The sequence below is a fragment of the Struthio camelus genome, chromosome 1, assembly GCF_040807025.1.
Source record: "Struthio camelus isolate bStrCam1 chromosome 1, bStrCam1.hap1, whole genome shotgun sequence".
NCBI lineage: Eukaryota > Metazoa > Chordata > Aves > Struthioniformes > Struthionidae > Struthio > Struthio camelus.
The window spans coordinates 68,688,659-68,714,444 of record NC_090942.1 but is presented as its reverse complement, the minus strand read 5'-3'; the positions used below and the strand labels follow the sequence as shown (position 1 = coordinate 68,714,444).

The following is a 25,786-nucleotide window of genomic DNA, read 5'->3' as shown; positions in this document are numbered from 1 at the left end:
CACAACAAAAAGGCATTAGGCATTCTTGCTGGAGTCGTTGGCTGCTTTGGTACCTCTCTAGGACAGAAAATTTCCAACATAAGTCCAGAGGAATGATGCACTTTCAGTTTGTCACACTGCAAACTGTGGGAGCCTGCAGCATTGCAGCACCTTGAGTGGCCAAATTGCAGCAGCAAGGCAAGTGCCATCATCACCATGAAACTGCATCTTTTCTGCTGTGTGCAGGCACAGCGGTGCCATGACCAGAAAACTCTTGCACTTAGTTATACTTAGTGTAACATTGGCTCAGAGAAACCTGAGCATAAAGATAGGACTATAGAGCCCTCCTGAATCTGTGGAGGAGTAAATGGTGATTATAAGAGGCCAGCAAAGCCTTTTCTCTTGTGGGACATGGAATAGGAGAGGTTGGCTCCTGGCATCAAAGACAAAACAGCGATTAACATCCACAGAGGCAGGACTTCTCCCTAGTCTCCACTTTCATCAGCAGGGAACATGGCAGGGTGTTAGCACAATGTGGGTGGGAAGCTCACTGTGCTGTGCAGAGAGCATGGTAAGAAGAATGTGGGTCTGTAGGTCTCTGCTCAGTACTCCCCAATAGGCAAAAGAAATTGTAAAGAACGCAAATGGAAGGACATGCCTAGGCAGTGAAAATATCACAGCAAAAGGTCTTGTGTTTTAAAGATTAGGTTGGGTGCAGGGAAGAGGCAACTGGAGATCCAGTCAACAGAAGCAGGAGAACCAGGGGCTTTTGGGCAGGCAGAGAAATTGCTACAGTTGTGACTGGACTTTCTCTATCTTTTGCTTATTGGCCAGCAGTTTCAACCCTTTTTCCCCTTCCCCTTCACCTTTGTCTACATCCAATTTCTCTCTTCATCTGTTTTGTTTTCTTTTCTCCTTCTGCCCCTGCCTCCGCCTGCCTTCACCATCCTCTTTCTTAAGCAATCTTTTCCAAACAAGTCAAAAGACAAACCTGCTCTTTGCTGCCAGCCCACAGCTCCTTCTGTTTGCATCCCAGGGCCCTTCTCCCACCATGTCTGTCTCATCTGTTTAGATCACAAGCTCTTTGGGACATCTGTGTTTCTATCTGTACAGGGGATACACAATGGGATGCTTTTCCCAGAAGATCCTTCAGAACTCCCTGGATAGTCACAGTACCCCAAAAGGTGATCCCAGGTCTAACAGTGCCTGCTGGATGCTCAGCTCTGATTGCCCCCTTTGTAAATAGAGGGGTATGAAACCTATTGCTTGCTGCAGAGGGTAGGGGGTTGAGAGGATGACTCATGCTGTCAGTAGGGTAGAGAAAGGATGTGAAGATCTCAGTATGGGCACAGTACTGCTACAGTCTTCCTTCTCTGCGGCATATTCTGCAGGTGCTCACAAAAACCCCAGTGGGCATTGGCCACACTGGCCTGGGACAGGCATGCAGCACCCCTGTCTGTGCCAGCAGGGAGCCTGTATGTTTCTGGCACTCCTCCACCACACAACCAGCCTCAGTCATGATACATCATGGCTCTATTCCCAGACCATCAAGGTCAGGCTGACTAGGGCTGGCCTCTTGCCATGCTTTGGTGGGTGCTGTTCCAAGGGCTCTACTTCTGTCTCAGAAAGCTTTCAGCATTGCATGGCACGGCCTGGTGGCGGGGGGGGGGGGGTGGGGGTAGGCAGCAGCAGCACTTGAGTCCTTATCTAATTCAAAGTTAGAGCTGGGAGTTGTGACTTGTGGTGCAAGGGGAGAGGGGCTAAAGGCAGCAGCAGCAGCAGTTTTGTCAACAAGGTTCTCCACATACAGTTGGCTCCTGAGAGCTAAGTGAGCTGTATCTGGGCATTGATTCCTTCATTCCTCCCCACTGGCACCCTTTCTGCCACCACAATAAATCAGTCCATTTCAAGGAGCTCAAGTTCACCCCTTCTGTGGGTGCTTAGGCCTGGAGAGCAGAATCAGGTGCCTCTTATTGCAGTGTACCTGCATAGCTATCCCCTCAGTATGAAGCCTCAGTTTTCTTGCCTCCCCTTTTAACCCTGATGGAATTCCTTGCTGATACAAGATCACACTGGGTGACACAGCCCCCTCCCTCATTCTCCTTTTCCCTTCCAAATGCCTCCAGGCTGCCATGGAGTGACAGACTTACATTCATTCTCAAAGAGATGGAACTGCATCCCCAGCAGGCCAACTGACTTGCAAAATGTGTAGGTCGAGGAGCTTTTCTTCTTGGGGCAAAGCTTGAGGATCTGTTGAAGGGAGAGATGTATCACTGGGCAAGGTGCTGGGGAACAGGAAGGCAAGAACAATGCAAACTGCTCAAAGCATAAAGCAAAAAAGTTTATTTGCAGGCTTTGTTAGTGCAATACGGTACTAACACCTGGTGACTGACAGGGTCTTTCCCCAGATAAATGCCTGGCATGCTGCACTTGTAACAACACTTCTGAACTTCTGTCTGCATAGCCCTGGGGGCCCACTCAGCTCTGTCTCCCAGGGATGCTAGCTTTTGATGCTCATATTTCTGACTTGGCAAGGGTCATTCTATTCACCAAGGGCCTGATTGGAAAGCTAAGGGGAGCCTATCAGAAATACCTTAGAGCTGAGAAACAGCACAAATGCATGCATGCTGTGCTGCCCTTGCTCCCTCAGTACTAGTCTCATGGATATGATTTACCCCATGAGGCAGACTAGTAGCAAGGAGCAGACCATTTCCCCACGCTCACACCTATGAATGTGTGCAGATCAAGAGGTGAGGAAAGCTCTCTTGTCCATTGCTCCTACATATACACAGTCTCCCTTTGTCATAAAGCTCAGGACTTTTCCTCGGGTGCTTAAAGCAGAACTTTCCCCTTGTTCTGCCTGCTCCCACTCCCAGTCTGCCTGCGCCCTCCCTTGTACCTGTCTGAACTCAACTGCAAGGACTCTGAGAAAGCACACTTTTAAAGTGCTATACACATTCCTGGCTCCAGTAAGTAATATCTGCTCTCCCACGGAGTGCAGATATTACCTTTGCACTGGTAGAAGGTATGGCTTTAAAGTGTCTGGCAGGAAAGATCTGAAGTGCATGGGAGAGCTCTGTCTATCATGGTACAAGCAGTGCAAGGAATGAAACTCCCTTGGCTGCCAAGAGATGAGAGAGTGCAATGATGTTGCTTGGATGGCTGTGGGATGTGGATTTGTTTTTTTTCACGGATCAGAGAAATTTTAGGTTTGGCTTGTTTTTAACAGCAAAGGATGCAGAGCCCTGTATTGCAGTGCTGATGGGTCAGGAGATGGCCTGTTCTTAGGAAAGAGGGGAGAGGTATGTATGTTTTAGACTTCTTTATAGATAGGGGGGGTAGTTTTATCACTGTGATGCCCAACTGCCAGAACACACTCACCACCAGCAGGTCATTGAAAAGAAAAACTTCCCTCTGGTGAGCTGCCTGCTTCTGCACTTTATTCACATCGGTCACCTCGTACAAGCGGCTGCAGCAGACCAGCCGGCGATGGGGCACAGAGAGAACCTGCAAAAGGCCCACAAGAGCGTGCGCTGAGGGGAGGATCCAGTGAGGGTCTCCACCTCACAAACCTGCCCAGTGGCAGCGGAGCGGCAAAAGCCAGCTCTGCCCACTCAAATCGTCTCCTCATCATCAGTCTTCCTGCTGACCTAATAGCAGAGAGAGACCCATGCTTTTGTGACTTTGAGAAATCAGAGGAGTGGAGCAGGCTCTAGGCAACCCTACTGATCAAAGAACCCATCTTCATATACCTCTGGCTTTCAGCGGCTGGGTGACTACTCATCCTCTCTCACGTCCTGGACAACTGTGGGGTCCCCAACTCCTGAGAGATTATTCAGCTCAGTTTGGGCAAACGGTACTTTTTTGCATTACACACTGATTGCTGTTAAAGAAGGTGTCTCTGCATTTTGGGCTCTCTTAACCCCAGCAGGTCTTGGGGAATTCCCATTAGAGAGATGGGAGAAACTGTTTTCTCTCACTTTCCCTTCTGCTTCTTACACTCTCACAAGACCTGAAAATCTGGACCCCAGCAGGACTATCACTGAGGCACTGGCAGGCAGGACCTGCAGTGGGATTCTGGACAAACAATTACTGCACCAGCTAAGACAAACTCTGGCCACAGAGAACCCAAATAATTAGGAAAGAATGAGACAGCAAGGAAGAAGGTTTTTGGAGAAAAAAGGAGTTTATGCATCAAGGCACACAAGAAAGGTTTTATGGAAGAGGAAGAGAAGGGTCATAGAGGAGAAAGGCAGAAAAGAGGGCCCAGTGAGGCAGGTGGAGGTGAGAGGGGTGAGTGGGTGCCAGCAGGAATATGGATGCTCACCGTTTTCATTCCAACTATGGATTTCTCCACTTTGGTGACATAAGTCACATGGTCCTCGTTGGATTTTAGCTCTTTTTGCTGGATCCTCTCATAGATTCCCACCACCAGCTCCCGTGGGATGTCGGCACCATCGTCCACCCCTGCCAAACACAGAAAATGTAGGGCAGGCTAGGCAGGGATAGAAGGAAAGGGAAGGGCTGGTGATCCCTGCCAGACACCAGCTACTGCCTCTGTACTGTGCAGCACTGGGAAGGCTAAGAGCAATCCTTCTCTTTAGGCTGTCTTCCCTCTTGCTCTAACATACCTGATGCACCAGCAGGAAAGACTGACACCTCTAAGGCCATTGCAGATTTCGTTACTCCATTGCTCTGCATGGTGGCTAGCCACAGTTTCATGTTCATATATCTTGGGCCACTCAGCAGCAACCCCAGCGCTGATTTCATATCATCATAATTGCTAGAGGTGGAGGAGATCTATCATGGGATCTAGCTGCTCCGTCTGCCAGTGCAAGCCTCAGTTCTTCCGTTTGCTTCATGGCCTCTGCCATTTTCCTTCTGTGATGTCTCCCTGGCCTCATATCTCCCTGTTACACTGTCTGTGATGTCTCTGTCCTGGATCTGTCCCTTCCTTCTTTTATGTCTCCTTAGATAATTTTCTAAATTTTGCTGTTCAGTCCTTGCAGATCCTGACAGAAAAGTTCTCCTTCACCCTTCCCTTAGCCAAACACCACAAATTAAACTGCCAGTCTTTCCTTCTGAACTGAATTCCTTCAATCATTTTATATTGATTTTATGTGCTTTGCCTCCAGCTCCCTCATCTGAGACGTATCACCCTGAGCGCTGTCCTGCAGGTGAAGAACTACTGAGGAACAAAGAAGCACTGTCATCTCCTGGTTTACTGATTCATGTCCTTGCAAATGTAACCTGATTACTCTCAGGTTTTTATAACGCAGGCCAGCGAAGCCCTGACCTGGGCGTTGGGCTGAAGGTCAGTCTAGGATGAACTGTCTCTGTTTGTCTGTACAGGGGCTTAGCACTAATGATGTGTGGTGGGTTACAAACTGGAGGTGAGCGATACTCATGGTGGTGGAATTCATTGTGATATTAACTGAAAGCTTACTGAGCAACTTTAAATGCAAACTAACAAAAAAAAAAAAAAAAGCTTTTGAAAAGCTTTTGAGTTTGGGCTATCTACTGTGATACCAAAAGGGGATGATGGCAGGTATGACTTCCATTTAGTATCTCCACAAAGAGGGCCTCAGCCACACATTATTCCAATCTGAAGTTTATGGTAGACTGGGGGACATGTAGGAGGCAGGGATGATACTGTCTGAATAGCCATGAGGACAAAGAAACAAGTCAAAGAAACCTACAGTAATTTAAAATCTAGACGGGGATTCACACTGGGAAAACTCTGAGGGAACTTAATCTGAATCACAGATGTGCAATAAGAGACACTTGGAGGATGACTGACCTAGGAGGGAGCATAGCTGGGAAATTAGACAAGAATTTGTCTAGACACAACGTCAAAAAGGCCAAACAATACCAGCAGATCTGAGAGCAAGGAGGAGGCAGTGGCTCTACATATAGGTGTGTCGTGACCACATTTTAAAAAGTGCTTTTAGCAACCTTTTAGCAAGATGGGGTGGACTTTGAAAAAGAGAAGAAAATTGATTTGAGGAACTAATGTATCAGAAATTGCTAAGAGGTAATGTAGGCATAAACTCAGTCAGGCCAACAGTTACTAAAAGTAATTGCAAGCAATTAAGAAAGGGAAAATTTAGCCTGAATTGAAGGAAAATGTGTTCATATTTTTGAAGCAGCAAGGAAGCGAAAGGCTTATTTAGTGCAAGCCAGCGAGGTCTAGGAAGAACAGAGCTGAGCAATAGAAAAATTTAATATGATGGACTGATTCCAAACAGTGAGATCTATTAAAAGATGAAAACATCTCTCAAGGAAAATAATGCAATTTTTATGTTTGGAGCTGTTTCTGAGATGGCTGGACAGCTTTCTGCAGAGGACAAAGCTGAGATTTTCCCCTTCCTCAGCCCTGGTTGTCAAGCTAGAGGATACCGGAAAGTGCCCTCTGGCTCACGGAGAGCAGAGAGGCCCTGAAAAAAGGCAGCTCTGCTAGCTTTTGGCTACAGCTTTCTCCTAGGTGTGTTATAGAACAGCATGAGAGCAAACAAAGCAAAGTGGGACCCTCACCTCTCAGATTGCGAATGAAGTCCTCCAGCATCATCTTCCTGTCAGGCTTGATGTTGGGGCTGTACATGTCCGTATTGAGGAGGATGATTGCAAAGGCCAAGATGAAGATGGTGTCTGGGTTGTGAAACTGCTGGACCACGTCTGGGTTACACATGCAGTACCTCTGGCTGCAGCAGGAGGGACGTACACACTTAATACAGAGACCTTGGAGTCCAGTCTGCTCCAGAAGGGCAATGGCTTCATCATAGGTGGATCCCTCCACCTCTCACAAAAATGAGATGGAACAGACTGCTCTCTGAAGGCCAGTTTACCCACCAGTAAAAGCAGGCCATTGAAACTTCAGTCTTCTTGTCTTCGGGAACCAAAGGAACAAGCAAGACCAGAGAGGCTACACAGGGTGGTGTCATTACACAGGGCTAATGCAAGAGCTGTCTCCTCCAGCCTGCCTTGCTAAGGACAAAGCACTCCTCTAGGTGCACTAAGGGAGCAGACTCAGCACCCCTGCAAGCCCCAGTACTGCTCCTCCTCTGAGTCATCAGTGAAACGGGAGTCCCTTGCGGGCAGGCATGTCAGGGCTGGTCTCACCCTGCCCTGTGAAGTCATACAGGCTGGATTTTGTGCCCTTCATGTCACTGAACATCCAACAAGGACATGCTCTGCAGCAGCAGCGGACAGGGGACTCCGTGCTTCACCTGCCCCTCTGTATTCAGCTCCTTTGGAAAGGAGGCCCCCTGCCATTCACTCCATTGTTACTGCATTTTTTCTGCCTTGAGTGTGCTCTCTGCTCCCACCCCATTGCAGCAGAGTGGAAAAGGGGCGGCCACAGACGTTGCTCTCTTACCTGAAGGCCTCAATTAGCCGCTCGACCTTCTGTGCCTCCCCCTGCACACGGATGTGGGCCTGGAATTTCCGCAGTGCTTCGTCCAGCTCCATGCCCGAGAAGTCCATCTCATCCACCACACAGCTGCAGGAGAGGGACACAACCTTCATTGGCACCTGCTCGCGGGGAGGAGGCCAGGCAGGCTCCTTTACTGCAGTGCCAAGGCCAAGTACCCACGGGAACTACCTTGGGAGAGGCCTTGAGACACTGCTACAGCTGCCCAAATAGGACAGAAATAGAGCAGTGATTTCAGACAACCCATTCCTGGACTCTAAAGCAGGTGAACAATTCTTATGCCTAACCATATATACATTTACATACATACATACATACATACATACATACATACATATGTGGTATATATCTGTATCGATATAAATTTATATCTATATAGATATCTAGACATCTCTCTATATATCTGTTTCTGCCTTTCCTATCATCTGGCAATCCGTCACACACTGCCCATTCCTTCCTCCCTCCTAGCATATGCGCTTAATCACTACTACTTATCCATCCTTCTTTTATCTGAATTCACCCAGCTGTTCCTGCACTGTCCTCTCCCCACCCTCCATTCAATCAGGCATCCATCCCCATTCATAAGCCACAGCTTCTTCACCCCTCTTCACTTACATACAACCACTGCAGCAGCAATGCTCACTATGTCTTTGAAGGTCATAGCCAACTCAAAGAAAATAGGAAATGGAAGCTATTGTACAGGAATGCCACTGTAACATCAGGCCAAGACTAGGTAAAACTCTGCCCACACACTTAAAAACCAGGTGTCCCCAACAATTCATTCCATCCCAATCCCTAGTCATTTTGAATGTTTTTACCCATCCCACACTATCCTTTCCGTTTCCACCACATTTCAGTGCCATGCTTCCCTCTTATTTGCTGGAAATCCTTCACCAGACACATTTAGTATTGCTTTTCCTTTTACAGCAATACATTGCACTGTAGTAGTTCACGGCCAGCTTAGACCTTCTAACACACCCCATATTTTTTACTCCTCTCTTGTCTCCCACTAAAGTATTCTCAGCTTTATAAAAGTCCTACTCCAAAACCTACTGTGAGAGTTCTTCCTGTCTGTATTGGTCAAATCATCTAGTTCTTCTTTTTACTGCATAATATTCTGGTCTTCATTTGTAATGACAATGCCTTCCTATTGTGGCTTCAGCACATTTTGTCAGGATACTGCTACCATTTGTGCCCAGGTCATTATCACAAACATTAACCGAAAGTAGGCTCAGAAAACTTTACTCATAACCTCCCTTAAACCCAACAGTTCCCATTTCAGCACAGTAGGTTAGCATTAATGTCTGCATCAGCCAATTCTCCCCCTGATTTATGATTTCTCTGCTAATTTCTCCCTCTTCCAGTCTTAGCTGGCAATTTCCCATGTCAAACACTTTGCTGATGTCCAGAATTATCTTCTGCATGTCTCTTGTCCAGAAAATCAGTTGTTTTATCAAAGACATTGAATTAATCTACTCTCCGCTACCTTCAGTATGTACCATTTACCTTCATGTCTGCCATTATTCTTTCCCCTAAAATGAATTCTCACATCTGAGATACTATCTGACAGACCAAGAAATCCACAGCTGCCAAAATCCCATTTTCTTTAAGCCTTCCTTAAATACAAAGTACTAGTTTGCTAATCTTCTGTCACATGGCACCACCTGGACATTATAAGTGTATTAAAAATTCAATGACTCCATATTTTATGTTTTTATATTCTTTGGATACTAGTTTTATCTTTTTCTCCCTTTATCTCTTTCTCTCTATTGTGATTAGTTTGCCTTTTTCATGTTGTAAAGGACAAACTGACCTCAAATTTAGGGTTAGGAGGAAATTTTTCCCAGGACAGGTTGTCTGGGTGGGATCTTATAGGGAATAATAAGGGGAAAATAAAGGGGGAGGGGATTACTTCTCTTCTGGATCCTTCCATTTCCTAGGTTCATCTGGAAACTTTACAAAGTGCTGCCATCAGTTTTTCCTGCTTCCTTTCTGTGACACCCTGGAGATGTGACTGCTGGTCTTCTTTACAGTTCTGCAGTTTGCTGTAGGCTGTTAGGAAGTGTTTTCCGAGCTAGGCTGTTGAACACCACAGGCAGCCCTGCTAGAACAAAAATCTATTGCGTGATGTCTCAGATGAGGGGAAGATTGGGTTCATATGCTCAGAGGGCTCTCTGCATTCCTGCATTCCCCTACTTCATCAAGAGCTGAGGTTACCTTGCTTAACTGGCTGGCTGAGAGACCCACAGAGCATCTTACCAAGAGCTCTAGCTCTTTAACTCATATGTTGCTGAATACAAGGTGTTCAGTATCTTTTAAAACTGGAGTCTAACAACCTCAGCTAGGAAAGGTGGGCTCTTTCCCTACATAAATTACATATAACCAAAATGTAGGAAAAAGTCGTCAAGAACAAGGACAGAGAACCAATGGGGCTGGTCTCACAGGAAATCTTACATGAAATCATTTTTTTCTTCTCTAAGAGATGGACTTCAGAAACACTCACAAATGGTTTCTGGCAGCAGCAAGAACTTCCTCCACAGCCTCTTTCTACCTCTGAAGTTGGGTATTTTTTGGCTGTTATTTTTTAATCCTTTTTTTGTTATTATTTTTTAATCCTTTCCAATTCATGATGCTTCTTGGCATTGGCTACAATGATTTTGCTGTTAATGTCTGGTTCCAGCCGTGTGAAAGAAGAGTCCTTTCACATATCAGTGAGACCTGCTGAGGTCACCCCAGTATCCTCAATCCGCCAACATTAAATCACGTATCTTTGCTTCCTTTCTCATTGATCAGTCCTTCCCCTTCCACACAATTTGGTCTAACGCTTCCTCTCCTTTCTGCCCAAGTCTCAAATAATGAAGTCAATGCCCTTGATGCAGAAGGTATCAAGCCCCTGCTAAGACGAGGAGGACAGATCAGCTGTTTATAGTTCTTTTCAAACTCAGGCAGGTATTGCTACATGAGTTATGCTCAGCTTCTTCTTTGAGAGTTTCTTTCATAACATGACACCTGCAGGTTTATTTAGTAAATTCCAAGCTGAAACTCCTGTAAATCCTCTCCGTTTGTCCCTCAGCCAAAACAAGGGTAGCCTTCTTTCTGAGAAAACTTAACAAGGCAGAAAGGACAAGTTACAAAGAAATGTTGACTCAAACAAAGACAGCCTGAGCTTGCATTTGACCTGTCTGGCAAAGCTTGTGCCAAAGGCCTGAGGAATAACTCCTAGAGTAGTCCTCAGATATGCTGCTAGTGGGTTGCAGACAAGCAGAAAGAATGCTGGGTCATAGTTATCTGACAATTTTTGTGAGCAAATTTGACACAGCAAAGTACATTCAAATCGGCAAATAGCTTTGTGCCATGGGGCTGCCATGTTCCTGCTCCTGTTCTAGGTGGCTGCAAGTTTTCCTGCCTTGTCTGGCCTCAGAGCAGGTCAGGCTTTATGTACAGTCTCCCATTAAGTTTCTGAAGTGTACACTGTGGTGCTTACATCAGAGCTTTCCCGAAACGCAATGCAACATATCTTTGTAAAACCGGAGCAAGGAGGTCTTTTCTTTCCAAAACAGGTAGAGACTTTAGAAGCTGACATAGGATATCATGGCAAGCATATTGCAAAAAGTGTGTTCACCTCATCAGCCCCCAGAGCTGCAATGTAAAAGACAGTATAACTGCATGCATGAGGAGGCTGTCTCTCCCCAGAACTGGGTTTGACAATGTAAGAGACGAAGGTTGAGCTGAGACCGCATGGTTCTCTGCATCCAAGCAATAAGCCAACAGCTTATGTGTATGTGCCAAAGCTAGTGTTGAGTTCATTTCTCCACTAACAGCAGCATGCCTGTGAGAGGCCTGCTCCAGGACCACCAGGAGGCCTGAAGGATAAGGAAGTAGGGAGCAGAGTAATTGCATTATAAAGTCTCCTCCTGTTTCAGCCCCTTCCTTCCCAAGGACTTGCTATGAGCCTAGTGAATTGAACTCACAGAACACCCAGACATGCAGTTAGCCCAGTGCTGCAAGGACAGGACTTTGGATGTTTGCTATGTGTTGCTGAAGTGAACAGGAAAGGTACTGACTCCTTGCTTCATAAACAAGATGGTGCATTTTAAAGGCTCCTCTGGCAGCTGTACACACATGGAGCTGGGTCTGTCCGGAGGCATTCAGCAGACAGGCACCTCACAACAGCTAAGAACTGGGCTCCAGGTGCCAGGTGATGGGACCCAGAAGGTGGGTGCCTAGTTTGGATCATTTTGCCCGGCTGTTGGGTATGTAGTAGCCATCCTGTTTCCTGGGCTGCAGGGCATGGGTCCCCCCAAAAGGGGGTGGACACTGGGGCATCAGGGCTGCAAAAATTAAGCACAGGGTTAAGCATGGCAAAAGAGCCTTGTTGCAAAAGGGTTGAGAGAAGGCAGGAAGCAGCTGTATTGTGTGGGGCTGGCATCTGCTCGCCCAAGCATAATGACCTATTTTCCAGCTTTTCCACTCAGGTGACAATGCAGCAGGAGCTGGGCTGCAACTGAAAGCGTCTATAACAAACCTGCAGCCCACACTTAGGGAGGAGATAGTGGGGGAGGCAGCCAGGTAGAAAGTTTAAAACCACAAGGCACAAGGATATTAATAAAAAACATCCCTCTTCTCAGCACCCCTATCCCTACGCTCTCTCACAAGAACTAAGCTCAGGGTGGGCTGCAGAAGAGCTCATTTCCTTGGGAGGAGGCTGCCCTGCATACAGAAAGTGAAGCCCATGGTATGAAGAGTAAGCAGAGCTCACTTGCACCAGCAAACACAGCCATGTGTCCTAACTCCAGAATTCCATATAGCACCTCTCCTTGCCCTCTTTCTGTCAGGGTAGCCTCTAAAGTGGAGGCCATGGCATACATCAGTCTTGCTTTTCTGGGGGATGGTGCACTACATATATAGCCTGTTTTTGTTTTTTTTTCTGGGGCTGAATCATGCCTATTAGCCGTCACAGACTTGTTGGTAGCTCACATGGCTCCTTGCTTGGGAACCTACTCCTTCACAAGTGAGAAATTGCTTGGAGTGCCATGCTTTGGGCCAGAGCTGTCTCCCAAGGTAGAGAGCTGTTCCCACTCCAGGCAGGCTGGCTGTGCAGGAGAAGATTCTGCACAGCTTTCATCTCCCCCTCCAGGGACATTAAGGGCCTTTGTACAAGGGAGCCTGCTGTTTCCCTGGGCACCTGTGCAGGTTCAAAATGTGCCTTCAGCTCTTGCAAGTCTGGCATGGGAAGGCTGCTCTGGTTCACAAGGCTGAGCTGTGCACACAGCTCTGCTTGCCTAAGGGAGGTTATGGCACAGGTGCAGCAGCAGGAAGTCAGAATGTGTGCAACACATTCTGTCCTGTCTCCTCCACCTCCTTCTCATCGTTTTCTATTGCTCCACAGCATGAGCTGCAGCTCTGCACTGCTCAGACGCTCCTGTACTGCAAGTTCCCTACTGATTCTCTGTAATGTCCTTAGTGAGAAGGGAAAGGGAGGCTAGTTTGGACTAACCTGTCAAGTTCACTCTGCCAATTCAAGAGGAATCAAACACTTCTTTGAGAGGCAGCCTCTTTGCTGGGTGTCCAGCTCTGCAGTTACACTCCTAGGAGCTGCTTTTCTCTCCCTGACTTCCCATTAGAGAAAGAGAAGATAATACATGTTTGACAGACAAGATAGCTGCTCATCTGCAAGGAGAGCATATCAGAACTACAGCAGCACTTACAGTCTAACAGCAACTAGCCCCCTACTCTGCACAATGTCTCCTCTGCTTGAATCCCTGTTCCTTTCTCTTCTGACAGCAAATGTATAAGGACAGCCACTTCTGCCCTTCCTAAAGACCCAAGACCTGAGTACAAGCCATCTGACACCAGCAGCACAGCCAGCTTCATTCACAGCATCACTCACATTTTCTTGCTCATGAATGAACTATAAATGGAAGCAATTCCTGAGTCAGAAAAAGGTGGAGGGGAAGAAAGAACTATAGTGAAGGGAAGGATGAATGAAGGAGAACAAAAGCAAAAAATAAACACAGAATGAAGACTGCACAAACAGAAATACAAAATTGAGTAATTTTGTAAGTTTGTAATTTCTGAGTGTGTAATACAAAAGAAAGAAGGTAAGAAAGGATGTTAAGAATGACAGCATGCATCATAATAAAACTATGTGTTAATGCTCTGGGCTTTACTCTTTCTTGCTCTGGCTAGACTGTATGTTAATCAGATATCTCTTCTGGCTTCTAAGAAAATCTGTTAAAGGCTGAAAGATAGAGGAGGAAAGTGGAAGGAAGAATATAAGTTCAGGGCTTTTAGGATTTGGAAATTCTGGTGTGGGAAGGCAAAAGAGCATATCACAGTGCTCAAGCCTCATCCTGTGCTTATCCTCCCTCATGCCTCATCATGCACATCAGAGGCTTTGCAACCAGCGTATCACGACTCTGGAGTATTGCATTCACTAACTAGGTGGGCAGTAAGGAGAGATCATCTTCACAACGCCAAATGTCAATGCACACTTCTGAGCTGTGTTCACTGCCTCCAGGCACAGGAAGTGCTCAGCTTGCTTATCAGCCACCACAGGTCAGGCACAAAAGGCCTCTAGGAGCACAAAAACCCATGGAAGCCAGGAGAAGTTTGCAGAGTATAGACTTATGGCTAAGCCTCAGGTTTGTAACTCGGGTAGTTCTGCCCAACATCCAAATGCACAAGGGAGGCTGAGACTTTTGCAGATATTTTAAAAGCTGTCCTATTATTTATTCATGTAGTTGGGTTAATTCAATCTGGCTGTGAGAGAAACAATGCTTACAGTACACATTTCTAACACAAGTTTTCACATTGAGAGAAAGCTAAACTAACACAGCAACTGGCATTAATAATTGAAATTGTTTTCAGAAGGGAGAGGGCAGACTGGCAAGGCTCCAGAGCTTGGTCTGGGATGTGAAGGAGCAGACATCCCCCCTTCACACAGGCCTGCTCACTGCAGGTAGTCAGTGCCTGTCCAATGGCCTTGGCCACTCTATCTGGGTGTTTTGAGTCTGCCAGGACCAGCAGTGCCTGTTCTCCTGCAGCCAGAGGGGCAGAGGAAAGGTGACTTGGGTTACAAAAATGCAGAGTGTGGCACTGGTAGGCTGGGCAGAAGCTACTGTGGGAGCTATCCTGACTGCTACATGCTCTCTGGGGAATCCTAATGCTGGCTTGCTAGGTGTGCATAGATGTGGGGACTGCGAGAAAAGCCCTTGCAGACTCCATTCTCCTGACCTGTGCCACTGTTCCTCTACTAATTTAATGGGAGTTGCTCCTTATTCACACCAACGGATGGGGAGCAAGAACCAGACTAGGTCTTAGCCGGCGCTAAAATACCAAAAGGTCCTTGAGCTGCCTCATGTTCACACACAAACAGCTCAGAAGTTGTGACTAGTCCTTGCCACACACACACTGGAAGTATCAGCACACCGAACTACCCTGCCAGCCCTCTGCATGCTGCTCCATGGTCAGGAAGAATAGCCAGGATGGCAATTCTGGGCCAGAACTTCTCCTGGTGATGCTTTATTTCCACAAATGTCACACTGCTGAGTGTGCAGCCATTGCCCAGGCAATTCTCACAGGTAGCCATTGAAAATTTGCTTGCAAAAAACACCAGCAATTGCTATCCTCTGAGCTCAAAACTGACACAGAAAGAGAGGAAAAGTACCTGCAAACAGCACAGCTGTAACCAGCTAAAGGTGTGTTTGGCAGTCTTTCTGTCTGTTTTTCCTTGCTGTTTTAGAACATTTATGTATATTTTATGTCTACTTTTATCTTTGCCTTTAAGGAAGATGAGTCAGCAATTTATTGTGAGGAGGGTATGGCAGCATGGATTGTTAGTGCAAGAACATCATCTGTTGCATAGAGGAATCAGACACAAGTTTCAGCCCTGAGTTCAGACCCCGTTGCTTAAAGACTGTAGCATGTAGACACAGCCTCAGCAGTTCATATCTCTGATCCTTGCTTTCTCCATCTGTAAATAGGATGGCAGAATCACTCTTTCATTGAATATTTGAAGTGCTACCACTAGAGGTACAGAAGAAACTGAGAGTAATGGGGATGACCTGCTTTAACAGCCCTCCTGCAACATGCAGAGGGCAGATTCAACACAGCAGCTCCTCTGGATTGAGGCTGAGAGGCGGAGACCAAGCTTTGCAATAGGGACTGTTCCCAGGAGCTGCTGACACAGAGTTTGTAGTGATGCGCGAGGCAGAAGAACATGGTCATTTGCAGAGATGATGCTGAACTTAGGACTACAAGGAAGTGCCAGCCTATTGCTATTGCAATAATATCTCTTTGTGCAGAGGCTAGGTTTGAACTTCGGCATAGTATCTGCCAGGGGAAGCAGCCCACACATTGCTTGCTGCAGAAGAAGAAGCAATTACTTTTAATTGCAGCTCTCAGCATGAAGAGATTGGAGAGAACATGTGTCTTGTTGCTGGCCAGATCAATATCCATACAGTATATTAAAAACAGGGCTGGATCAACGGTAAGGTACCTGAAGCAATAAACAGAAGCAATTGCAGCAGGGATGGATTTCGAAATCTGGGCCTAGATTTGGCTCTTGAACTGGCACCCTCCAACCTTTCCCTGAACTAGAAGGGGTATGTGTGTTGGATTTAGGTTTTCATTTTGTCTCAGTTCAAGAGAAGCCACTGTGAAATTCAAGGGAGAAGAAGTTAATGTTTGGGAAGATGGGTCCCATCTCTGAAAATAACAATGAATCCAGTGCAGTCCTCACTACCTAATGGAACAGTAGCTCTGACTAAGAGCTGTGCTGGTGCCTAATAAAGGAAGGGCCCAGCTGAGTGTTGATCAGTTCCAAAAATTGGGCTCTGAATGAGCTTGTTGTCCCCAGCTCCACATGTCACAGTGCTACACCAGGGCCCCATGAGCAGAGAGGCACAAGCAGCACTGCTGCTCCCACTGCCCATGCAGGGCAGCACTCATGCTCACAACCTGGCACAAACCTCCCCTGCTTTCACTATGGGAGTTTCTCAGGATGGGGGAGACAGTATTTCCTGTCCCTGATATTCCCTTTTGGTTATACACTGTGCTGTGCCTTCTTTGCTCTCATCTGAATGGCAAGCAGATGACCGGAACAAGCAGGAAATGAAGGCTCATCTCAGTTCCCCAGGCCACTCTTTGCACAAAGCCTGTCATCTTGGACAATGGTCAGAAGAACAGGTAAGATGTTTTTCTTCCCAGTACCTCAACCCTACTCCTGTGATGCCCACAGTTGGATGCTGACAGGTTAGCAATAGGTATTTTTTGGAAAGTAGAACTACAGGCAGATGCTGAGGTAGCATGTATGAGTTTCAGGTGTTTCCAGGATTTTGCAGGCCAAATTGCAGGGCTGAAAGAGGAGAGAGGTATAGGGTAAGAGCTGATGGTGAGGCCTGTGAGACCAAGAGAGCGTGTCACAGTGAGTGAATTAAAGGGAACAGTCCAGCAAGGGCAGCCACTGAATGAACATAAGCAGGGAGGAAACCTGGGCTGTGCTCAGACAAGGGACAGCTCAGCCCATAGGAGTTTTTGGAGTGGGGATGATCATCAGTGCTCTAGAATTACAGAGGTAATGATAAGCCATTAGTAGCATGCTTCCTCATGCAGGCTGCTTCATTAGCACCAACAAGACCAGCTCCCTTATTATACCCGTAATACAGCTAGACAAACTGAAAAGGTCACCCATGTCAGAGCTGAGCACTGAGGGAACCAAACGAGCAGCCAGAGTTCTCCATTCCCTGCTGGTTTCACAGCAAGGAGCGGATGTTTTTCTTTCCTTTGCCTGTCTTAACACTTCCCAGAAAGTGTCACAAGTGCTTTACCTGGATGAGTGGTAAGACCTGTTTTTTATGCTCCCCAGCCACAGAGCCACCCAGCCACAAACCTCAGCATACTAGTTCTACCCCCTGCCAGTGCTGAGCTCCTGCAGGCGCTCTGGGAGGAAGAAAACAAAATGAACAGGTTGCTGATATGAAGGAGCAAAGACATTGCTGGAGAATGCAATGAAAGGTGCTAGACTGGGGTGAGGAATATTGAGGCTCCTGCAGAGTAGGGATGGAGGGGCATGGAGGAGAGGGTGCTTGCTGGCACAGCCAGGACCAGGGAGGGCTGGTGGCTCCTTTATAGAGCAGGAAGGAGGAGAAGAGGTTTCCACACTTACTCCAGGACGTCCCTGTTGAACTGTTTCTTGCTGTTGCCCAGGAACTCCCCAATCATCTGGCGGCTAAGGCCCTTCCGCTGGAGCAGGAAGTGTGCCACCCCAATGGGGGTATCCGGGATGAAGCCTCGGGAGATCAGGAACTGGATCCCTTTGTCTGGGTTGCTGTAAGGGAAGGACAGAAACATGGTGAGTTTGGATGATCTCTCTGAGGTGTTGCTACCTCTGGCTCATCTTATGGCATCCAGCAATGCAACCCTTGGCTTATGCATGGGCTCCTATGCACCTGTGTGTGGCAGGGGCAGGACTGGTAAGGACAGGGACAAGTGACTTGGAGGACTCCCCTCCAGGTGCTGCTGACTTCAGGATGAAGGGATGCCACAGGACCTGCTGTGTCACCTGCAGCACCTGCTGCCACCTGAGGAGCAGAAGTGCCATCTCATTGCCACAAAGGACCCTGCCACACAGTACCAGCCTCATAAGTGACTCTTTTCTGACAGGCCTCTGCTACAGGGTCGATTCTCTTGTATCCTCCATGCTCCAGCTTGGTTTGTTTAGGGCTGTTGCGAGGACATGACATCCAGACAGGTGTCGGCGGCCATTGTGGTGCCCGCCAGAGACAGCACAGGGAACACCACTAGGGTCAACTACTCTAAATGCACCCCTCAGAGAGCCATCCACTAGGACCAGGGATGAGAATGGGGCACTTGGCCCTTTGCAACTGTCTTGAGGAAGTTGAGCTGCATGTTCTGTAGGACAGATAAAAGGCAAAGGTACAAAAGAGACTTAGGAGGCATTTTTAACGTATGGTCACAGGCAAATAAATATCAAGACACAGAGCAGGGTAACCAAAGGTGGGACCCTTTTTCCGCAAAAATTTTTATTCCCTTTTTCTTACATTTTTACTGCTCAATGTTGAGTAACACTTTCTACCCTGCTCACTCGAGCCTGGTGCTGGCTGCCTGAATAGAAATGCCACACTCAAATTTGTGCCTCTCTTCCTCCACTCCCCCACCCTTAGCTGTGTTGTTCTTGCTTTCTCTACTGATTTACCCCCTCAGGCAGAAATCTCTGTGTGTGGGCAGATGAGAGCATGCACCTGGAGGATGCCTTAGCAGAGCTGGGAGAGAGTTGTGTAAAGGCTCCGAAACAGAGGGTGTTTCTCCCTCTGTGGCTGTGAGTGCCTCTCTGAGAACAGGCCTGGCATGGAGTGAGCCTGAATGCCTGTTTGTGGGAATGTTTTTCTGCTTATTAGCGTGCCTTCAACTATGCCTGCGTACGCAGCTCTCTGCGGGTAATGCATATGCCTACAAGGGCACACATTTGTGTGTGTGTTTCCTCTTCATACATGTAGATTTCTCTTGGACCATACACGTTCCTAAGAGCTGCCACCGCTGCCTGTGTGCACATTTTGGCTTTCTCCCCAAGTCTCTTTCTATAAGCATGTTTCTATGTATCTAGGAGCGGTTGTGAGTCTATGTGGGTGCTTGTCCCTCCAGGTATATGCAGGAGTATGTATGTGCATGCTGTGCAGGCTTTCTTCCTGTATCTCAGTCTGCCCCACTGAAGGGTGTCAGCTGCGATGCCCTTCTGCTGAGGTGAATTAGTGCTTGCCAGGAAGATTTCCAAATTCTGTTAGCTGGGGAAAGCATTTCTTCCTAATGAGAGAGAGGGAAGGGTGCTACACTTCCACCATTAACCTGAATTCAGAGACCTTTGTTAACGCCCAAGGAGTGAGTCTGCTCAGACGGTTCCCTGGGTGGGGAAAGGATAGCATGAGATCTCAGAGCATGAGAATGCCTGATATGCACAGGCAGACACTGTCACACTGTCAGGTGGTGAAGGACATGGGTGAGCAACATATGCCTAGCTGTAAGGGGATCAGCATTCAGGACAATGACCTGCTCTGTACAGGGGTCCCTGTCAGCATGCCAAAACTAGAAGGGCCTGAAAAGTTCTACTTACTTTTTAATGACACAAAGAAAATATACTGGGCAATGGGACATCCCTGGGGAGAATGGTGAGGAGAGCAAGTCAGCCCATTAAATTTATGAACAGGGGAGCTGCAAGATCTGCTGTTGAAAAATCCAGGCCTGTTTAGCCTACTGAGATCTTTGAGGAAAAGCAACAGGGTCACAATGCACCTTCTGTGCTATTGCACAAATCTTCTGACTCACCTTTGAAGAACACAGGTAAACGTCTTTGCTAAAGTCGATAGTCATAAGTTCGGGTTGAAGTCAAGCTCAGCAACAGAGAGATTCATAAAACGCACCTCTATGTGCATATTTTGGTGTCCTGCAAATGACAGTGTGGTGTTCAAGGCCAGAGGATGATCTCAGCTACTCTAGTGGGTCTCTAAGGCCACTGGATTAACTTTGGATTCACTCCAGGAGAAGCAGGAGCTGAATGTAGCCAGCAGAATGCAGCTCAAACATTGGCATGGATGTATGGATTTCAGGTGGGATGACATACACAAAGTAAGACAACATAGAATAAAACAGCCCATCTCTGACAGCCCTTCTGCACTGCCTAGACTAAAACTCAAATATACAGGCACACACTATTATTTCACTAACAGCAGGCTTTCATCAGCTTTTCCCTGGATTCAAGTTGTTCCCCACAAAATCCTGACAGTGACACAGCACCTCTGCCACTGAACACCTGCAGATGTATCTCATCTACTGCAGTATGTGGCTTTTACCCAGATGTGCAGCACACAACTCCATTTCCTTCTCTTCTGAGCCTGGTCCCTGCTATTTTCCTTAGTGTTGCCGGGGTGTTCAGCAGGGCCAGCAAATGCTGTGGGATTCCTCACGTCCTGCTGGCTTTCCCTCTGCCCACGCAGCCAGCTGCCCACACACACACTGAGTTATTAGAGCAGCACTGCATAATGAAGCAAACTCCGTTCCAGGGATTCCTCCCCCTCACTGTGGAGAGGGAACGAGGAAAGCGCCACAGCAGCGCAGGATCAATACGTTCCCAGGCGCCTGCTCCAAGCCAGAGCACTGCTTCCTGAAAACACAATGCAGGGCCAGATAGATTATGGCAGACAGTGCTAGCAACTAGAGACTTTCACCTCTTGGCCCAGTGGAGCAGCCAGGAAAAAGACGCACGCGCGCACACACACACACACACACACACACAGAGCCTCAGCTCCATGTCCTAAGGGTTCCTGCCCACATTACAAATCCTACAATGGTAAACGATCTCCTTGCTGGAAAATGGCAGGGATGCCAACAACCAAATAACTGAAAAAGGCTGAATGGCTGAATTGTAGCCTCTGGGATTGGAGTGCACTACGCTGTCACGGGGGAAATATGTATCCCTTAGCTCCTGTTCAGTGGTTAAAGAGAAGGTTTCACTCCCCAGATCTAACAAGCCATTTCCCTTTCTCTCTGTCCCCCAATGTTTTGTCAATAAAACTAAGCTTTACATGTTACTGGCACATTATTTCAGCAACTAGTTACAAGGGAGAAGGGGAGACCTGGCCAGAAAGTCATGTTTCTGAGCTCTGCAACATCACCAAGTCTCCAATCCCACAGGGACCTGCAAGATGCAGTGAACCTGGGTCACTGAATGAAGGAAGACAGCAAAGCTGCTTCCCCAAAACAGACCTGGCACCACTAATTTGTCACATGAATGTGTGCCAGACGGACTGGGGGAGAAGGAGAGGTTGAGAAAAAGCATTTTCATTCCTGCTTTATCGTCACGTCAGTGCTCGTGTCAACCCTGCAGGAATCAAAGGAAAATAATTTGGGTGGACAGACTCCTGCCAAGCATGGCTGGGAATACTGAAGCACTTAGCTTGCAAAGATGTGAGCCCCATGTCCCTCTCCAGAAGGACACCAATCCCAACACAAACACCAGAACATCTGTGCGGACCTGGAACTACCTCTGTCATAATCAGTCCCCATCTGTGCCTGGTACCTACCTTCTCTCAGTTCCAGACGGTGGGTATTCATCAGGGAAAACTGTGCGTACCCACAGCCTGACTTTGATATATACACATGGACCCACCCATTCATGATCTGATCTCAGACCTAGTAAAATGTTCTTTCCAGTTCTGTATGACTCCCAGATCTGTCTGCTAAAATTTCATTTCAGTTCTGGATGTGCTCTGAGCCCAGCCCTACAGACCTCTTATCCAGGTTCCTCCCTCCTTGAGCCCATGAGCCTCCATACTACACAGATATAAGTCATGCGCATTGCTCCCTTGTCTGTGCAAAACTGCTATCTAGAACTGTGCAATCTTCAGGCCTCACTCTGGCCAAAAGGCCAGAGTGGCAAAATATTCTGCTAGTATGAAAGCATCACACTCCCAGCATCCTCATCAGGGGACTCAAATGGAAAACATAACCGCATGAGATGAGAGTGTGATGATGGGGCAAAAAGCAGTATTGCTCATGGCTCACTTTGATCAGGAAAGTCTCATCTAAAGGCAATGAGCAAATCTAAAGCTTCTTATAGGAGCTCAGCTGCTTTCTGCCAGTCCAAAATAGACTCTGTGTGACCCCCTGAGTTAACCTTTCCTGACTGTAATCTCTTGTCTTGAGAGTGGTGCAGCTTATTTACCAGCTACTGCTTCTCAGCATAACACTAGAGGGCTGGTGAGTGAGGTCATGACTCCTTGCTGTCCATCCCATGAGACCGAGTGTGCTGACAGTACTCAGAGCAGGAGCACATCATGCTGGGAAGTTGGAAGGGTAACTCAGGTCCTGAAGGCTGGTTTTCCTGAGTTCACACCTACAGCATTTTCATACAATATCAGCTTCAGATGTGTGAGAGACTGAGATGACTAAAGCTGGTCTGTCAGGTGAAGAAAAATCTACCCAAATACTGAAAGGAAAATGGCAACCAGAGCACTCATACTGGGCTAGCAAGGCTCAGCTCTACCTCTGTCTGTCTTTCTCCTTGGAAATACTCCATATTAAGTTACCGAGGCTGGGACTACATTCCCAGCTTTGCTTGTGCTTTTACAACGGAGTGGAGCAGGGGTCTACATCCCAAGCTCAGCTGTTGGAAGCCAAATGGACAGCAACTGGGAGTGAAGGTTCAGAATTCAGGGAAGCATTCACTGGTTTGTTCCTCTGTTGTGACAGAAGATCAGGACAGCACTTGGGAGACCTTAGGGACAAAGCCTCTGGGCAGCCAGCTTGTGATCTGCATTGCATACCCACAGGGTCACACCCCTGAATGTGAAAGAATTTCCCCAGAGATGGAGCTAGCCCAAGAGCCTGCCATCACATATTCCTGTGAGGCATGAAGTAGGTTGGGAAAAACAGAAGATGAAAGAGATACTTACATATTAAAGAGGTTCAGCCCAATGCGGTAGAGGCGTTTCCTCATAGTGTCTGTGGAAAGTGTGGGGGACTTGCAGCTGGCTGGGTTCTCGCAGTGGTACCGTGGGAGGCTGAGGATCATTGCCTGCAGTGCTTCCTTTGAGGAAACCTCAGAGGCTGACTTGGCTGAAGTGGAGGTGCTGCTGCTGCTCAGCTGCTCTGAGTTGTCCACGTTCTCAGTTTCAGAGCCTTTGCTTTGCCCCATCTCGTTGTTAGCATCAAACTGGAGCTTCTGCACTGCAATCTGTCCGGGCTCAGCACTGTTGTCCCCCATGCCGTTAGTGCTGACGTTCATTTCGGTGAAAGTGTGGCTGTTCTGGAGAGCTCTGGACTCAGGTAAGCTCTCTGGGGCAGTCTGAGGCTCACTGACTTCTCCCTCTCCTTCTCCTGGGGGTTCTTCAGTCTTAGTGGCTTGAGAGAGCCCAGCCTGGGCATTGCTGCCGAGGCAGTTTGCCATGGACACCGAGGTAGACGATGAGACAGAGATGTTCTTGTTGTCAATCTGGACAGTGACGTCCCGGAAGGCCATCATGAGAGTGCTGCTGCTCTTGGGCAGGGTGTCTGGCAGGAGCCCCTCCTCCTTCTCCTCATCCTGCAGCTCAGCTTCTAAGTCTTGGTTTGGCTGCACTGAGCTGGCACTGAAGGTCTCTCTGATCTGGTATGAGCTTCCATCTTGCAGAGAACACATGGTTTTCAGGCTCCAGGTGCTGAGGGCATCATCAATGGACTTGGCCAGAGACTGAACTTGTTCCGTGAAGGAGTCCTCTAGCTCTGTCAGTGCCCCACTGATAGTGGCTGGCAAAGATGGGGACCTCACCAAAGGAATGCCAACAAAGTTGTATCCCTCTACCAGGGCTTTCTCAGCAGAGAAGCTCTCTGAATTCTGGACCCGGACTTTCCTCAGAGAGATGCGGCGTGGCATGCGGCTCTCCAGCAGTGAGTTGCGGATCTTCTCAAAGTTCTTGCTGAGCTGGTACTGCCGGAAAGCGGTCTGGATGGTGCAGGCTGCCCTGCGAGACACCAGGTGACCTCCGTATTTGTGCTCTAGCATTTCAATCTGAAAGACATACAAACAAACGGGCTTATTTTTTCTTAATTGACTTCTGATAGCTTTCCATAACCCCCAGTTCCTACACTGATTAGTCAGTAATGACTGTCAGAGGAACTTCTGACACTGAATTAGCCTTTTCCTGCACTGCCATGCCTTCAATTTTGACAGAAGGCATCCCTTTGGGCATGGCTGGCTGAAGCATCAGCACTGTGAGCTTACTCATGGCTGTCATGATCATGCCTCCTCCTAGACCACCAGCTGTACAAGCTGAAGCCTGCAGCTCCTCGTGCCTTGCGTTCCCACCTCTGATGGTCTTTAGAGCAGGCTCACCACTGCAAAAACAATACTCTAGCAATACGTTTTCTTCCTCAGCGGTGCTGTGGCCAAGTCAAGCATGAATCCTTGTCCCAGAGTGTTATTAATGCTCCTACCTTCCTTAGTCATCTTAAGAAATACTTTTTGGGGAAAGGAGAAAGCATTCAGAAAAAGTAAATTAAAGTTAATTTCTAAACATAGAAAATGCTGTCTTGGTCACAGGAGTTAGTGAGAAACATCAGCTTCCATAGAAGTCAATGGGGGTTGGGTTTGTTCAGTATCCTTTAAAAAGCACTCTAAAACTCAGTCTTCCTTTCTGATCTCCGAGTTTTTCAGGCATTAGCCAGCAAAATGAAATGAAAGCAACTCAAGAAGAAAAAGACCTTCAGTTCTGAAAGGCTAAAAACTTTGATCTTAAATGCTGAGAGAAGTTATCAAGAAAAGTGGTAGCAAGATTTATTCTTTCCTGAGCTGCTAACAACACACACATGCGAATACATACACACAGAGCTAAACGACATCTTAACAGGCTTCAACAAACCAAGTATGCATTTCACAGTCTAATATTTATACTTCCTAGCAACCTCCTTGTTCTTCTTGTGCAACTAGGACTTCACTAACATGCTACAGGAGGATGTTTGATATCTCAGTTCCAGTGACTGACTGACAGATGACAAGGGGGATGGTGTGAGGATGATGATGGATGGAGAGTTTGAGAGTACATCATTCACGTAGTGAGTCAGAACTCATTAGCAGATCTAAAGGATGTATTTTACTGTCTACTTGAGGCCAGATATGTACCCCTGTCCCTCACACCATGCCTTGCTAGCACAGTATTGATGGGGTGAATGAGTGAGCTCACAGAAGATCTCAGGTCAAAAATTGTTTTTGTATAGTCAAAGCCAGACTGAGGCATGAGCCCAGCTTGCAGGGTCATGTCTTTTCATCTGCTCCCCTCTTCTTTCCCTTTTTTGTAACAATATGTAAATTGCAGAGAAAACCATCGGCAAGTGATGTAGCTAAAAGTGAAGGCCTGCAATGACAGCTGAGAGAAGCGCAAATCACCCCTGTCATCTCTCCCGTATTAACTGCTCTGGAAGTAGGGAAAGCTGATATCACCTCATGAGATGGCAGGAGAAGAGGAGCAACATAAGCCCAGCCCTTCTGCTCCTGCACAGGTATCCCAGCTGCTGGAGTTAAGTGCTAAAAGCCTTGACCTCTACTACCCCATCTTCCCAGGCAGCAGTAGGGAAGTCTAGGTCTAGGGGTCCTGCTGCACTTGGTGGGAGGCTGCTATTTCTTGGAGGGGAGAGCACCTACTTTTGTGCTTCCCCTTCTGGGAATGAAGCAACCATGAGGTAGGATTTATTGTCCTCAGCCATAAGGTAGGATTTTCGGTTTGTCTTGCTCTTGAATTCACATTTATATAAAGCAAGCATCAAATCCCAGTACTGATAAATAACACCAATTTGCTTAGCAATGGGGTCGGTCACTGCCCTGGTAGAGAC

General features: G+C 47.4%; 1 protein-coding gene across 5 annotated transcripts in view; it reads right to left on the bottom strand.

Annotated features, from left to right (window-relative positions):
* IQSEC3 (IQ motif and Sec7 domain ArfGEF 3) overlaps window positions 1-25,786 on the bottom strand; it is a 109,765-nt gene that overhangs the window by 9,225 nt on the left and 74,754 nt on the right. For all 5 annotated transcript variants that reach the window (XR_011141605.1, XR_011141604.1, XM_068946774.1 and 2 more), the window contains exons 4-10: window positions 22,876-23,969; window positions 17,577-17,738; window positions 7,355-7,477; window positions 6,514-6,680; window positions 4,307-4,446; window positions 3,361-3,486; window positions 2,130-2,229 (exon numbers count right to left, since the gene is read on the bottom strand). Coding sequence is in view for 3 of the 5 variants with exons in the window: in XM_068946774.1 (XP_068802875.1) it covers window positions 2,130-2,229; window positions 3,361-3,486; window positions 4,307-4,446; window positions 6,514-6,680; window positions 7,355-7,477; window positions 17,577-17,738; window positions 22,876-23,969 (1,912 nt within the window). In the remaining 2 variants the exon portion in view is untranslated. The remainder of the gene's footprint in view (window positions 1-2,129; window positions 2,230-3,360; window positions 3,487-4,306; window positions 4,447-6,513; window positions 6,681-7,354; window positions 7,478-17,576; window positions 17,739-22,875; window positions 23,970-25,786) is intronic.